This window comes from Sorex fumeus, unplaced genomic scaffold (genome assembly GCF_029834395.1).
Source record: "Sorex fumeus unplaced genomic scaffold, SorFum_2.1 ptg000007l, whole genome shotgun sequence".
NCBI classification, from domain to species: Eukaryota; Metazoa; Chordata; class Mammalia; order Eulipotyphla; family Soricidae; genus Sorex; species Sorex fumeus.
In genome coordinates this window covers 55,988,782-56,005,396 of record NW_026606064.1, presented here as the reverse complement: position 1 = coordinate 56,005,396, position 16,615 = coordinate 55,988,782, and the positions used below count along the sequence as shown (strand labels likewise).

The 16,615-nt window shown below is 39.0% G+C and overlaps 1 protein-coding gene across 3 annotated transcripts in view; it reads right to left on the bottom strand.

Moving 5' to 3' along the window:
- Nucleotides 1-5,704: 5,704 nt before the first annotated feature.
- The window catches only part of NRP1 (neuropilin 1), a 162,982-nt gene continuing 152,071 nt past the window's right edge, over nucleotides 5,705-16,615 (bottom strand). For all 3 annotated transcript variants that reach the window (XM_056131531.1, XM_056131525.1, XM_056131539.1), the window contains 4 exons: nucleotides 14,451-14,722; nucleotides 13,855-13,951; nucleotides 10,919-10,969; nucleotides 5,705-8,569 (listed from right to left, as the gene is read on the bottom strand). In XM_056131531.1, coding sequence (XP_055987506.1) covers nucleotides 8,280-8,569; nucleotides 10,919-10,969; nucleotides 13,855-13,951; nucleotides 14,451-14,722 — 710 coding nt within the window. In that variant the 3' untranslated portion in view covers nucleotides 5,705-8,279. The remainder of the gene's footprint in view (nucleotides 8,570-10,918; nucleotides 10,970-13,854; nucleotides 13,952-14,450; nucleotides 14,723-16,615) is intronic.

The following is a 16,615-nucleotide window of genomic DNA, read 5'->3' as shown; positions in this document are numbered from 1 at the left end:
TTGGACTGAAAAAACTCAAAATGATTAAATACTAAGGGAAGTTTAAATAGAAATACAAAAAATATATGAGAAGTGCCAAACTTTGCTCCCTGAACTAACAGGGCCTTTGCCTTTTACATAAGTCCTCCTGGATGCCTATTCTCTGAATCCAAAGGATTGAAGTGCTAATGCCACATTTCTTACCCAATGATCAGCCTCTAGGTTAAAGATATCTTCCAAAACAATAACCAGGAATCTCATTTTTGACATCTCGTCTTGTCTCATTGATGGCTCTGCCTCCACTGTGATTAGTTTCCAGTCTGGGAGACTATTTTTCCTATGTTTGGGGCACAGTGGATTATCCCACTTACTTCCTACAGGACTACAGCTTTGTGCTTGCAAATTGAGGCAGTGTCAATATTGCATATTGAATACACACATGCTACTGGACCTCTGTCAGAGTCCTTAAAAAAGTCATGTGTCAATTCACAGCTATAACATTTAGAGACAATGGACACTTTAGCTTTCTCTTACAGAGACTAGAGTCATATGTTCTGACAGGTTTTGAGTAAGAGGCAACACTTGGGCCCTTGAAGCCCTGCTAGGAAAAGACTGTTTTGCAGAGCCACAAGAAACCCAATAGAGTCTGTGTAAGTTAAACATGTTCCTTTATGTGTTAAGCCACAATACTTGGGCCTCTCTTATGAAATCTAGCCAAAATTGACAAATAACAGGCCTATTAGTGAAGTGAGAGCATAGTACACACATTCTAAAGCACAATTCCTTTCACAATTGACATTTAGCATCATGAAAGAGAATTCTTTCATAGAGAAGGATTGTAAAAAATGGCATTTAGGATTACAAACTTTGTGTTCAATGGGTCTGAGTTTGAATTTTGGAATGCAGTTGCAAACTACTTTTGCAACTGTAGCTGCTTCTCCTGGTCTATCACAAACTCAACTCTGTACTTGCAATTTTAGGCTCTTTTAAAAATTAAAGTCTGGCACACAATAAATATTCAGAAAATTGGTCCTAAATTGGTTTTACTTGCTGTACATCTCCAATCACCCCAACCTTATAATAAATAGGTGAAACTAAATTAAAATGCATGATGTTATTTGGAGGACAGAGAGGGTATTTCTTCTAACCGCTAAGAATAATGTAAGTTTTTGAATGTATGTAAAATTGAAAGTTTACCCACTGTGCACTGTCCTCCCATTGTTCATGGATTTGCTCAAGCAGGCCCAGTAACGTCTCCGTTGTGAGACTTGTTGTTACTGTGTTTGGCATATCGAATACGCCACAGGGAGCTTGCCAGGCTTTGCTGTGTGGGCAAGATACTCTTGGTAGCTTGCCAGGCTCTCTGAGAGGGGCGGAGGAATTGAACCCGGGTCGGCCCAGCTGGCCGCGTGCAAGGCCTCCCACTATGCAAGTCCTACCACTGTGCTATTGCTCCAGTCCAAAAGTTACCCCAAGAAAAATTATATTTAAAGTTCCCCAAATAAGTTACTTTTATATGAAAAGCTTGAATTAACAACAGAATTGCAAATGATCTGAGGATAATTATTGAGTAATCTTTAAATATATCACATTTTCAAAATCAATGGTGGGAAGGTGTAATGGTGGTGGGATTGGTCTTTGAATATTAAATATTACCAAATGTTATAAACTAACTTATAAAATAAAAAAATAAAAAAAATCAAAGTCAAGAAGCCCATTAATCAACAATGAAAGTTCTCAGAAGTTGGAGAAAATTAGAGAAATAGCCGTAATAAGCAATGGAACCATTTTCATAAAGGATTGCATAGAGATCATTACCACTGTCAGCTTCATCTCTGCAAGATGATGATGGAGCCTTTGAAAGGGGTGGAATTAGGTTATGTAAAAAGCTCACTTTGGACACAAACCATCTCATCTTTGTGATAATGATTCAAAGATGAGATGATGCGTTGGGGAGACGTTCAAATAGTAAAAGAGAAACACTAAGAAACAGGACGTGCCCTCCATTCATGCAAGGTGCCTAATTCGAGCAGCCCAAGGGTGACTTGGTTGCCCCCTCAAAGGGCAGCTTCTTTATTTTCAGTCTGACATTCTGCCAGAACAAACAATGTTCCAACTCCATTAACATGGGAGTGATAACATTAACTTACTGGCTAAGAGTACTACATATTTATTAAACTTTTACATCATAATAGGTATCATTTCATTCATATGTGTCAAGGAAACATGTTTCTGTATAGAGAAAATCTTTCTCTTGGGAATCACTATTTGACAACAAAGCCCAATTATCTGAAAATTTCTCACTTATTATATCGAAGACCCCAAAAAAACAAGATTAGAAATCATCAAATAAAGATTAGAGCTCAACCTAGTTTCATCAAGCAGGATTTTTGACATTTCTGAGAAGTAGTAAATTGTAGGAGGTCAATAAGGTAACCTTCAAATTGGAGAATTTGACCTTATCAAATTAGTCTTCTTCATCCTCTGTCCGTGCTATAGTGAATAACAACTGTATTTTCTGGGCTTCTTTAGCACTTCAAAATTTCCATCCAGGAAAAAATAAAGAAATTCAGCACTGTCTCTTCCTTCTCAGAGAAGCCTCTGATCAGCTCCCCTCAGTAGTGAGGCAGGATGGAAACAGGTGCTTCTGAATAGGACTTTCTAATTTGCTAGTTTGCTTTTTGATTCTTAGGCTTCACAGTGATCAGTCTTATGGAAACAGTGCTTTGTGAAACCTGTGGGGATTTGTTCACCTCTACGTCCCACTGAGTCTTCCCCTCTCAGTCCTTGGTGAAAAGCAAGGCTAACATTGTCTAACTCTGTGTAATTGTAGACAATGTTATGTCTTATACCTGATTGTATGGAAATGCTTCTTATCTTGTTAAAGATGTCAACAGAGCTGGAGGGTGGCTGAAATTTTGATTTCTATAGCCACATGGGTGATAAAGAAATTACTGTTTCTTTGACCATGTTTTCTAAGTAGGAACCATGTGGGCGCTTTGTAAGGTAAAGTGGAATTATGAAGTGAAATGAGCAAGAGACGAAAAATGCAAAATGATGAATCCTGGACTAGTCACTCAATCTCCCTAAAATTTGAATTCTTCCTTTATAAAGTAAGAATTATTGCAACACTTACCTAACAGGGTACTTTGAAAATAGCCAATACTTTCAGTATAAAGAAAAACAATGCCATCACCAGAGAAAAATTCTTCAAAGTAGGATTGGCATTCTTCTAAAACAACAGGATAGGTTCAGAGGAAGTTTATGGCTAAGAAGTTTTATGAATGTGATCATATGATGTTCTTATTTATATTCTCTTGCAATGTTTCTTTGAAACGTTAAAAGAAAATAAAGGATAAGAAGTCAATTATCATTACAGACTAACATGCTTCATGATTATCAGTTTACTCAGCTAGAGGCTTTTTTCATTGAAGTTTTTCAACCTTCAAGTTAAAAAGCTTATTAAGGGTGGGAGGGAACCTGAGACTATTGATGAAGAGGTGGAGTCAGGGGGTGGTGTGATTGGAGGTGGGAACATTTGTATGACTGAAACCCTATTGTATACAGCTTTATAAATCATATTGTCTATTTTTCTAAAAATCTGCTTAAGAGCCCTTATGAGCATCATTTAGGGAAACAAAGATAATTTTTATAAAACTGATTTTTATGTATACAACGTAGTAGCTGTAATGGCCACTGGGAAGTAAAAAATTAGAATGGTATGAATTCTGTCTGAGTTGCAAAGAGATCTGGTGCAATTAAGACTAGGTGGCTATTAGCAAGTGAACAGGGAAAATGGGCGATGGAACGATGCTTTTCATTGTTCCATTTTTTAAGTTAAATGTTTCTGTCCTTATGATGCATTTATTTCTTGAATTTGAGAAACAACCAAGCAGTGATAGTGAAAGCCAATAAAACGGCTTTGTTAGATAATTAGGGTTAAGAAAGGTGAAAATAAGGAAGGTTCATATTTAACAATTTGTCAGACATGATATTATATCAGTCCATGACTCTAAGCTTTTAATTTTTTCTTTCCAGAAAGTATTTCTGGATTAATCTGATGGACTTGCCAGGAATTATCTTTTCTGGAAACATAGGTAGAATTCAACTTCAGTAAAATGATTATCTGACTCTGTCTATATCTATGACTTTTTTTTGGTATCAGAGAGATATGTAAAAATCCATTCAATAGGAAAAATGTCCTATTCTTGCTTAACTTTTGGAAGATGCCAAAGGCACAGGGTATAGAGAAAAGCATGAATATTGATTTGCTGCAAAGAGTGTACAGAGCAATCTATTCCTCCTGCCATGCTTGTCGTTTCAGAACTGTTTTCCTATAGTCAGAGGAAAGTAAATATAGAACTGTTGGCCTATGGATAATGGGGATTAAGGTAGGTCAATTTTGTTGTAACAAGTTTTCTAAAGCTCTGCATGCTTTGGCTATCCACTACTTTTGTCTTTATTGCTGCTGTGTTGATGCTATTATCATTACTACTACTATTTTTGGTTACTATTACTATTTTATTTTGGTTCCAGATGGAATATATATCTTTCCTAAGAATATATATTAATATATAATATAGCACTGTAGCACTCTGCTCCCATGGTTCATTGATTTGCTCAAGCGGGCACCAGTAACATCTCCATTGTGAGACATGTTGTTACTATTTTTGGCATATAGAATACATCACGGGTAGCTTCCCAGGCTTGGCCATGTGGGCAGAATACTCTCGGTAGTTTGCCGGTCTCTCCGAGAGAGACAGAGGAATCAAACCTGGGTCAGCTGTGTGCAAGGCAAATGCCCTACCTGCTATGCTATCGCTCCAGTCCCATATTTATATAACTAATATATATTATTAATAAAAATAAATATATATTTTTCCTAAGAATTACAAGTTGGGTATAATGCCATGTTCAATTTTCCCCTGCACTTATATTTAGCATAGGCATATACATAAATACTTTTGGATTTATTATTTTCTACAAAAATAAAACTTACCAGCAGATATTTGTGAACTTTTTTGAAAATAAAACTCTTTACCAAAGGGACTGCAGAACACTTCACACAAGAATTGGGGGTTACATTTTCATTTTTAGGTCAAATTCTGTATTCTACTACTTTGGGTTGATATTCTAGTTTCAGAAAATGTCTTCTTAATCTCCCCTCCTTGCTAGGATTTTAGTTTTAAAAGAAAGCTTAAACATCTTGAAAATTATTTGTTTCTGGAATATTACCATTTTTTTTTCACGAGATCCTAACTTTTATAACCAAATTTAAAAGGTGCCTATCAAGATACCAATGGGATTGGGGGGAGGGGGTGGGAGAGGGAACTGGGAACACTTGTAGAGGGAAGTTGACACTGGTGGCAGGATCCGTGATGGAACACTGTATGTTAAAAACCCAACTATGAATAACTTTGTAAGTCACAGAGCTTAAATAACTTTTGGGGGGACAAAAGGGGACACCTTTTCTTTTCTCCAAAGGAGGGAGTTGCCCCATTCAGCACTGCTGGATTCCAGCATCACAGCGTCACCATCACTGTGTCACCCATCACAAGTGCTGAGCAGCAAGTCTAATTGTACTTAAGGTATGAGTTCAAGTGTGCCATGTTTTTTCTCCTTTGGAATTTTTGCCTCTATTGTCCTGCCTGAGAACTGTGACATACTTGATACCAATGTCTTCCACAAGAACAAAGCTAATATAATAAAAGCCATCAGGTTTGGGATATTTTATGAAAATGTTTAATTCAACTGTTTCTTTGGAATGTAGTAGTCATAGTTTGGAACTTAAGTTACAATTCAGTTCTATGTGTTTTTTTTTAATGCTACTCAGTGTCTGAGAATACAAATGTCATTTAAAGTTAAGGCTTCGCTGTTCATTTTGAAACAACAATTTACAAGTGTCATATTGTCATAGAAAATAAAAATTTCTGTAAAAAAAAATTTGCACAAAGTTTTATGATGGTACAAAACATGAAGCAATAATATACCAGTAAAATGAAAACATTTTACTACAGAAAGTTTTATAGATTTCAATAAAGAAAAAATATGTTATTTTACAACTTTAAAAATTACGAAACAATCTAAAACAATATAAACTGAACATTCTTGTAACACTGCCTTTACAAATTAATAACTTTATAAACATATAATTTTTAAATATATTTATCAGTGCAAGATACTTTAAAATTTAAAGTTTCAGTATCATTTTTTCCTTGGCTGAGGACAACTCAAGTCTGTTGCCTTTTTAAAAAAAATCAAGACTTACTTAGTGCTTTTGTCCTGGTATGATTATAACTAACTGAATGAATGTCTCTGGGGACAAAAATCTATTCTTCTTTCATAGTGATCGATACTTTCCTGGAAACAAAAGGCATTCTCAATCCAATTAAACCAAGATGAATGGACTGTCCGTTCATGATGCAAATGTGACTCCCACAAATGAATTTGAGTGAGACCTACAGAGATGCAGGAAGGGAGAAAAATCTAAAAGTTCTATTTACAAAATGGCATGACACAAACACACAGAAAGCAACCAAAGCTTCTTTGGGATAACTCATCGGCTGCCTGATGAGACTTTTACTTTTCTGTGCTCTAGGTTTGAATCTTGCCAGCCCTAAGGCAGCCTTTATTTTCCTTTTGTGAACCATTGGAAGTTTCTAGAATCATTCATCCACATCAATGTTTTTTCAGGGTTTCGGCTGAAAGAATTTTTAAAAAAACATTTGTTTTGACTTTACTATATTTTCCCTCTTTTCTTATCTTAAAACACTTCACCCTCAGGCACCAGGATTTATAGTTTCTTTCTTAAATTAACTGTTCTTTCTGCCACTTCCCTTGTCTGACTGGAAACCAAAACAAGAAGGTTCTCATGGGTCATGTTTTACATGTTTGGATGTAAAAATTCTCATGATTTTGATATTTAGGGAATTTTATTTAGTCCTTCTTTTGGGGGCATAATTTGAATAGTAGTATTCCTTCCCTCAACATCTAACTATATCTGTTAAATGAACATTTTTATCAAAGACTGTTTGGATCACAACAGAAGGACATATGGCTCAGGAAAAAAGATACTGTCACTTTAACCAGTTAACAAGAAAGCCAAAGTTAGACTTTGGAGGGCAAAGTTAGAAATTTCCCTTATTTATTTTTGAACGTAAAGTCTAGTAAAAGTGTTTGCCATTGCCAGCAGGTTAAAGCTGCAAGTTTCTTTTCTGGACAATGGCAAATGCTTAAATTCTAAGAGAGAAAAAAGAGAGGAGAGTTTACATTTGAAAATACATTCCATATGAAAGAACAATAAGAGAGAATATTGCAGCTTTATACAAAAGGGTCAAGAGACATGAAATTCAACTACAGAAAAAGCAGAACGATTAAGCCACATTGCCAAGTCTTCAGAGCCCTTGCCTTCCTGGGGGCTGACATCTCACACTAAAATATACTTTCTTCTTAGTCAGTGGGCCACCAGGCTTTGATTAAAGAGGCGGGCTTTCACCAGCAAGAAACAGAGCGGGTTGTTAATGTAACACAATGAGAACCAGTACAAACAAAAAGGCACTTGAGAGGACATAGACTAGCCAGTGCCAAGGATCTTTTGTTGCGGTTGTCGGCAGCACACCCAGTCGCCAGCAATGTTTGGTGATGGCACAGTTTTCTGTATGGAGTTCACAAGCACGAGGATTAATACAACACTGGAAAACATCAATAAAATTTGACGGTATTGCTTCGTAAACAGAGCTGACACACTATACTGGTACTGAGTCTATAGTACTTTAAAATAAAACACCCTAATCCTTCTTTGCCTACGCACCACGCGGCAGTTACACACAAATACAGCTCCTGGAGTCACTGAAATGAGCTCACTCTACTATGTTCTGGGCACTGGGCTACAGGTAGCATGTCCATCAAAAGGGCCCCACTAAATACACTTGGTGCCAGCATCTTGGATTTTGCACAGTTTCAAAAAAGAATCCGTAAAAAAGAGAGGAGAGAGAAGGAGAGGTTGGGGGAGTCAAAATGAATTATCAAGTCGATCACACTTGGTCTCAACACCAGCATCGGATTATTCAACTGAAACCAACAGAACAAAAGCTGACTGTACATGATTCCGATTGTTAACACAGCTAACTTGTTCATGTCTGTCGGCCATACTCATCGAAGCTCCTGAGAAAAGCCTGGCTCAGCGTCATCAACGCACTTCCCAGCCTGTACAGTGAAAGAAGGTCAAGAGTTCCCCAGCTTGTTCAACTTCAGTCCTTCCACTTCAGTTCTCTGACTGGTTTGTTCACCCCTGTCTACCTTCATGCCTCCGAATAAGTACTCTGTGTATTCAGTTTGTCTTTTTTCAACTTCACACCATCCACAAGTTCAAAGTTATAGTTCTCCAGGGCAGATAAGTTTCTTTCGGACATCCCGTTGTGCCAACAAGCACAGTACAGCACGACCCCACAGACAGCACCCAAGAGGACCCCCAGGGCACTCATGGCGATAATGGTAATGAGGATGGGATCCAGAGTCTTCAGCACATTGCCCGGCTTCCTGGAGATATTCTCATCACCTTCTCCTCTGCCATCATATCCAGGAGTACTCCCTGGGGAGAAAAACAAAACTGGCTCCATGAATTCAGTCAACATACCAGAGGATGGCAGAAAGAGAAAATAGGAAGGCAAAAGGAATAGGTCTCACACTCCAGTTTTATCTGCTTTCTTTCAAAACTGCACTTCTGAAGTGGGGCTTGACTTCACCATGGCTGGGAAACACCAAGGTTTGTGTTGATTTGGTGTTGGGATGAAAGCAATGGGGCGAGTAGGGGAGAGTTGGTGCTGTGATTGTGTCAGAAAGCTGAGTACCAGAAAACCACTGATTCTGAGTAAACAGTCAAGGTTAAATTCTAATCTAATTCTGATTTCATGCAGTCCATCATCTGTGCTAGACTATAATCTATGTTTATAGTTCTTGGTTAGATATGTGTTCATTAAACTTTTGCAAGAAATGCTCAGTTCCATACTTGTCTAGTTGGGGAATGAAACTATTCCCTATGCATTTCCCTGATCCCTATACCAGCCACAAGGAAACCCTCCCAGCTGCCCTTTCATATGGTGCCAGTGTATGCCACCACAGTCTACCCACATATTTGTTCTTCCACTCAAAACATCTTTAAGTCAAACACATTCTGCCCTTGCTCCAAGCCTACATTCATTTCACTCAAGAAGGAGAGTTCTCTGTGTACGTGAGGATGCTGCTGCTATTTGAAGTGTGTTATGACTCGAATCTAGAAACCATGTTTGATGCCAAATGGAATACGTTTAATAATCAGCATCTTTGCAGCCTGGCTGGATTCACCAGAGACAGTTACACTGCTCTGCTGTTTAGCCACTGGGGAAATGTCTTCTTGAGAGTGGAACATGAGAAATTATTAACACGGGAGCTTTGAGCCTAATTACCTGGTACTAGAAATAAGACTAAAATGTTAATGTGCGACATGCTTTAGTGTTTATTTAATGGTGTTTCAATCAACAAGGATTCCAAGGAAACTGAGAATAGGAGATGCAGGTCCCTAAATGGGCAAATAAGCCAGGGGGCATATTAATATTCTCTTCCTTGATGAAACATAGTTTTGAAATAATTGCCAATAAACTTCACAGCTCAGTGTGAAGCACTAACTAAGCTGAAGAAGCCACATGTCAATATTCTTAACAGTGCTATATTTATCTCTCTCTGTCAAGTTTCAAGTCGAACACCAGGAGTACCACATTTCTCATGGTGACTGACACTGATGATGGGCAGAGAACAAAAAATGCTAGCAGCACCTAGAGGTGAGGGACACTGGGGCAAGTGTCTAATAACTCACAGCTAACAGTCTGGGAGGGAACAAGATAACTCTGATAAAGTGGTTTACATCTGATCACAAAGCAGCGCTCATTAAAAACGTATGTGTTCAAATTAGCATTCTGAAGTCTGAGGTTGCCACCTGATCAGTTAAGCAAGTTAAGACGTGTCTGCTTTGAGTTCAGTCTCCTTATCTGTGAAATGGACACAATAAGCCACAGAAAGGCCCTTCGGATAATATCAGTTAAGGTATGTGATGTGCTTGGAACATACAAGCTCTTCAACAAATCCTTCTGATTACCATGTTCATTATTGACTCTTGAGGATGACAAAATTAGGTTTTAGTGAGGAGAATTCCCTTGGAAGAAGATGAATCAGAATCTGGAATCACATAAATTTGGCTGCAGTCCTTTAAAGATCATAGCTGGATATCAACAGAACAAGAATTTGGGTTTGTTTTAAGTTATTGCCTGAAAATCATTGTAAGTGTTTGAGTAAGTCTACACTAGTTTCCTGTTCACATGGTTGTGTAGTGTTTCACTTTATTTGCCATAGAGCCCTTGGTTAGATATGTGTTCATTAAACTTTTGCAAGAAATGCTCAGTTCCATACTTGTCCAGTTGGGGAATGAAACTATTCCCTATGCATTTCCCTGATCCCTACATCAGCCATGAGGAAACCCTCCCAGTTGCCCTTTCATATGATGCCAGTGTATGCCACCACAGTCTACCCACATATTTGTTCTTCCACTCAAAACATCTTTAAGTCAAACACATTCTGCCCTTGCTCCAAGCCTACACTCATTTCATTCAAGAAGGAGAGTTCTCTGTGTACATGAGGATGCTGAGCTCAAAAATACACTGAGCTCAGGCAGGAAAGGGTCAGCCACATGCACAGCTGGGCCTGGCATTGCTTCCCTCTAAGCCCGTGGATGAGAGTACCTTGAAGGGCAACAATCTGACCCAGTATGCAGCCCATGGGCCCTAAAGTACATAGGACACAGAGGTTCATTTATTTTAACAGTTTTGATATATCAGTTTACCAGGTTTCTAGAAAGTATTTTTACACATACATGAAAGGAACAGTAAATTTTGTTTCAAGATAAATTTACCTGTTTCATCAATTTTATTTTCCTGAATCTTTTTATCCAGGTCGCCCGGTTCTGACAAGTCAAACAAAATTAAAAGAGATATTTAAACTGTTGAAATACAATGATACAATGCATCCAAATTACTACATTAATACACACACACACACACACACAGAGAGAGAGAGAGAGAGAGAGAGAGAGAGAGAGAGAGAGAGAGAGAGAGATATTCTGTACACTTTGCTGGTGCAGAGTTTTAGTATACTCTGATCTCACCCAAAAAACAGTGAATGTTGAAATCAGTGTTACAGTAACTAGGTTGCATTACTATTAGCAGAGGGTGTTGGTTTAAGAGAGTGAAAGGGTGGAGACAAATTATTTTGGTATCTGAAGTGTGGGAAAAATCTGTTGAAAACAGGAAACAGAATTGGGGTTGTACATCTTGCTACCATCCTGTGCTTTTGTACATAGCTGCAGTTTGATGAGCATAAGTTTGGTTTTGTAAACAGTGTGTTTGTTATTTGAAGCAAGAGATGGTGACCTGTGTTTTAAGTTTCAAGAAAAGAAGAAGTCTTTAGGGGCAAGAGAGATAGTACAGGGGTTTAGATGTTTGCCTGGCATGTTCATGTTTGAGCCTTGGTACGTATAGTCCCCTGAGCACTGCTGATGCAGCCTAGAGTTTCCTGGCATTGAATTACTGGTTTATTGACTGAGAATCCCCAGTATGGTCTAAGCACTGCTTGGGACAGGCACCCCAACGCACACAAACATACACACACAGAGAAGCTCTTTATGAAGTGGGTCCCAGATTCCATATGGTTATGAGTTGAGTGGAAGGTATTTGAGGACTATTCATGGCTATACTCTGGCATTTAAAAGAGCATTCAGAGGTCTTGATAAATGCTGCCTGTATTAGTGCAAGAATAATGAAAAAGTTGATAATCTCACAGTACCTATGCCTAGGGCTGGAGCGATAGCACAGCGGTAGGGTGTTCGCCTTACAAGCGGCCAACATGGCCGACCCGAGTTCGATTCCTCCGCCCCTCTCGGAGAGCCCGGCAAGCTACCAAGAGTATTCGATATGCCAAACACAGTAACAACAAAGTCTCCAATGGAGACGTTACTGGGCCCGCTCAAGCAAATCGACGATCAACGGGAGGGCCTTTACCTTTACCTTTTACCTATGCCTAAGAATTCAAAAATACATATTTGATAAATAATTATATAAATATATTGGGCATATTTTTATTGGTATAGCAACATAAAGTATTTTCACGTGTTTGATTGTACCTTTCTGAGTACAATGAGTCGGAACTTCTGCTAAGACCAAAGAGAAAGGAAAATACTCATGCAGTCCTCCAGGCCACCTACATAGTTACTGAAGCACATGCAAGCTGTTTTGTGTCTTAGATTGTCAGTTACAATTTGCTGAACAGAACTGAATTTGTTTGTTTTGGTGCATAGAGTTTTCTCATATATTCCAAAAGCATCACCATCATCACTTTCTCTTTCTGTTTTCTTTTTTTCCATGGGGGTCACACCCAGCTATACTTAGGGATTACTCCTGGTTTTGTACTCACAAATTATTCCTGGCAGTGTTCAGGGGGACCATATGGGATGCTGGAGATTGAACTTGGGTCAGTCGTATGCAAGGCAAATGCCTTACCCTCTGTACTACCACTCCAGTTCCTCTCTTTCTGTTTTTTATTTGTTTGTTTTTGAGCCACACCTAGCAGTGTGTAGGGCTTACTGTTAGCTTTGTGCTTAAGGATCACTCCTGTTGGGCTCAGGAGATCATATGGGGTGCCTTACCTGCTATAACATCCTTCTGGCCCCACCATCATCACTCTCAATTTAGAAAAAGGAAGAAATAGTATTATAAGCACTACTAACTACATGACATGTATTTTTGAACAGCAGTGTAGACATGGAGGTGAGTAATTAATAGAGTATTTGTAATTGAAATATTAAGCCATATCACGTTCTGTGATAATTTGCTAAATGTTGTGGGTATTAAATAAATTTTCTTATAAAATATAAAGACTTTATTCACTGTTATTTAATCCTCTACTTTTTAAATTGATCCTAACAATTATTGCCATGTTAGGAATCACATAAATGCAATATGTTGTATAATAAGAAAGGTTTGTAAATTGCTAAAACAGCATAAAACTCACTATAGTCAACAGGCTTCCTTTGTCTTAAATTTTCCCAGTAGACTTATTCTGTTTTGTTATAATTATCATTCTCTTATATAATGATATGAAACAAAAATTTAAGTGTAGCAAATGGAGCTTAAGACTAATTATGTCCTATTACCTTGTCATTAGTGATGCTATTTAAAATTATATATCAAGAACTAGGCAATATGAATGTATTTTCTATGTCATACTTTTCTACATATATAGCAGGCTGATAAAATCCTAAACTCTGAAATTCTAGGCAAAGTCCGTAATTAATTAGTTTTTTTGAGTCATTTCAATTATGTTTAGAGCCAGAAGTATTTACTTAATTCCTCAGAAAGCAAAGAAATACAGCACCTATGATTCACTAACAATGCAATCTTAACTCACAGTAATCACAATTTTCAAAAGCCTGCAGTTTTGTTTACATTTCCAGATATTGGTAATTAACCAGATGTGTGTTTTCTACTTTGATAGAAATATTTTGGCCTGGTGTTTATAGACAAGCAGGTATGGGTTTCTTCTTTATGTCTTATACTGTTGTGTAATTTTATAGCTACCAACCAGATATCCCAAACAAACTAGGTTAAGTAATGGAGTGGCTAATGTTAAACTGACCCAATTTTATGCCTGCTGTTTCAGAATGTACACTTCATAAGATATACTTACAAGTCGCATTAAAATTCTAGGCTTAAAAGAGCAAGAAAAGACTATCGCATGGAAAGAATCAAGTCTCAGACAAGTGCTTCATTGGTTTCTACTGTCACTCGTACTTACTTGCGCAGTCCTCTTGTGAAATGTGGTTATTAATACTAATGTCATCCACCGCTATTCCACCAAGGTTTCCTTTTCCGATTTCACCCTCAAAAATCACCTAACAAAACAAGATGATTTTCAGTGTATTTAAATGTTCAGTCCCAAATAGCAGATTTCACAAATGCTTGTTCAGCTCAATCTATGACATAGAAATCAAATGCATGGAATTTCACATAAGCACTTTGTGACTTTACACTTTGCCCATCAATCTATATGAACTGCCTGGAGGTGGAATGAAACGTCTCCTTCGCCTCTTTTTGGTAATACAAAGTGGAAAGAGCCATGAATAAAAGGAATGCTACATTGTGAGAGAAGCACTTTCCCATTTTTTTTCATGAATCAGTCCTAATCTGGAATAGAGGAGATAGTTTGAGCTTGTGCAGCTGAGGTGATCATTACTGCAGAAAGAGCTGAGGTTTGGGAGATATGGGCAAGGTTTTGGGAAAAGTTTCCATATTACCCTTTTGTGTGCAGTCTCGAAAATCTTACCTGATTGCTATTGAAGTAGATGCCCTCCTGACCTGGGGAAGGGCTCATACCCGGGGAAGGGGTCATACCTGGTAAAGTTTCAGAGACTTGTGCAGGAGGACACGCCCCTCTTTCCAGTGATCTCCTTGGTGTCCAATGGCCATCCAGACCAACTGGTCATATTCCTCTGGTGTCTGGTATCGAAGTTTAACTCTCAGTGTGCCCACATGCGAACCGGACATGTGATACCAGAAGGTCATGCAGTGGGCAGAGTTCTGGGAATAAACCACAGGGCTCACCAGCCGAGCCACTTTGCCTTTTTGATTTTCATCAGCTTGCGAATAGATGAAGTTGCCATCTCCTGCTGTGACAAAGAACTGCATTAGGGAGAGTGACCAAAGTGATGACTCCCTTTGTCTCTTTTACATTTTTGGTACCCAAATCTTCTCTCCCAGGCTGATCACCAAATAAGCAGGATAAAGGGGAGCAAGAGTGGTTGTTGAGACTGCCTTGGGCATCCATGAATAGACACTGAATAGATTTGCCAGTTGGTTATTTTTGTTCTATTTGGGGCCGTGGGGAGTGACTCTCAGTTCAGTGCTCTACCATACTGGGGATCGAACCCAGGAACCTCCACATTGAAAGCATGCAAGAATACCAGCATCTTGAGCTATTTCCAGGTCCCTAAAGCAGCACTAATTGGAATATGACTCTATGAAATGCACAGACCCAAAAATGTGAGACTATGGCACAAAATGCCTTTGAACCAAGGCAAGCAGATTACAGAGGCCAGAGAGAGCTGTGTGGCTATTTTCATGCAACTTTAAGCTTGTCCCATGTGAACTCATGTTTAATGGACTAATTTGTTCATTTGGGGGCCATACCTGACAGTGTTCAGAGCTTGCTCCTGAGGGCTCTGCAGTGAGGGGTCACTCCCGGCAGGGATTGGGGGATAATATGGGGTTCTGAGGATGGAACTTGGGTCAGCTGTATGCAATGCAAGCATCCTACCCACTGTACTATTGCTCTGCTCCCTCAATGGCCTAACTGACATGTATTCTTGGCTATCAACCGAGCAGCAGGACCTCTGGTTGATTTAGTAATTATCGTGACCTTAGTCATGAAAGTGACTATAACTACTTGATAATAGCCAAACTGATTTTTTTCCCCTAACTAATCTAGTCCTCTCCCATCCCACTGTCAAATGCAAAGCATTTCCCCTTAGTTTTCCATAATGGCTTATAAATTCCTTAGATACACCTAGCAGCTTGAAAATCTTAAGACCTGTCACTGTTTGATGTGGTCTTCTGGTTCAAGGAGAGGCAAGGTTGCATTTTTGAGGCTTATGAGAACGTGCCATTTTGGCAACATAGACACTTGTCGAGCTGTGAGAACTTACTCTTGGCTTTGCTTTTAATTACCCCCAGTGGGAACATTTCTTCCTGCCACCACCTGGTCTAAACACACAACTCACGTTTCACTGTTTGCTCTGCAGATAGAAATAACCTACCCTAATGTCTCACCTGATGTAAGTGTGAATCTAAGGCGTGGGCCTCAGCGGGCAGAAGGATGTTTAGTTTGTTGCCCAAGAGGCTGGTGTATTTGTGAGTGACTTGTGTCACTGTGCATATGTGGGCACGTCCTTGCACCTGCTTGCTTGTGTCAAAAGCGTCCAGGTGGAAGGGGTTGTGCCCCCGAGCAGCTTTTATTTATTTATTTATTTATTTATTTATTTATTTAACTTTTTTGGGGGTCACATGCAGCGATGCTCAGGGGTTACTCCCGGCTCTGTACTCAGGAATTACTTTTGGCGGTACTTGGGGAACCATATGGAATGCCGGGGATTGAACTTGGGTCGGCCACATGCAAGGCAAACTCCCTCCCCACTGTACTATCGCTCTGGCCCCACTGAGCAGCTTTCTCTCTTCACCTAAATATTTATAGGAGGGTTCTCGTAAACACTCTATAAAATCCAGGGGTGGCATATAACAAAGAAGGGTGGGGAGAAGTCTGAGGAGTGATCTTTGGGTCTCCATAGAACCAGACACTCCTACAGCAATGGACCAAATAGTGGTCCTCATTCTGTGGAACTCACTGAGATGAGTGGGACATCTGTCTGTCAGATGAACAGGTAAAAATAACCTTTCCAGCCTCTGCCTCACCTCCATATAATGGAAAAAAAGACAAGTTGGAGATATTGCTGAGAGGAAATGCATCTACTGAGCCCACAGTGATATTTATTTCCCTGCCTCTG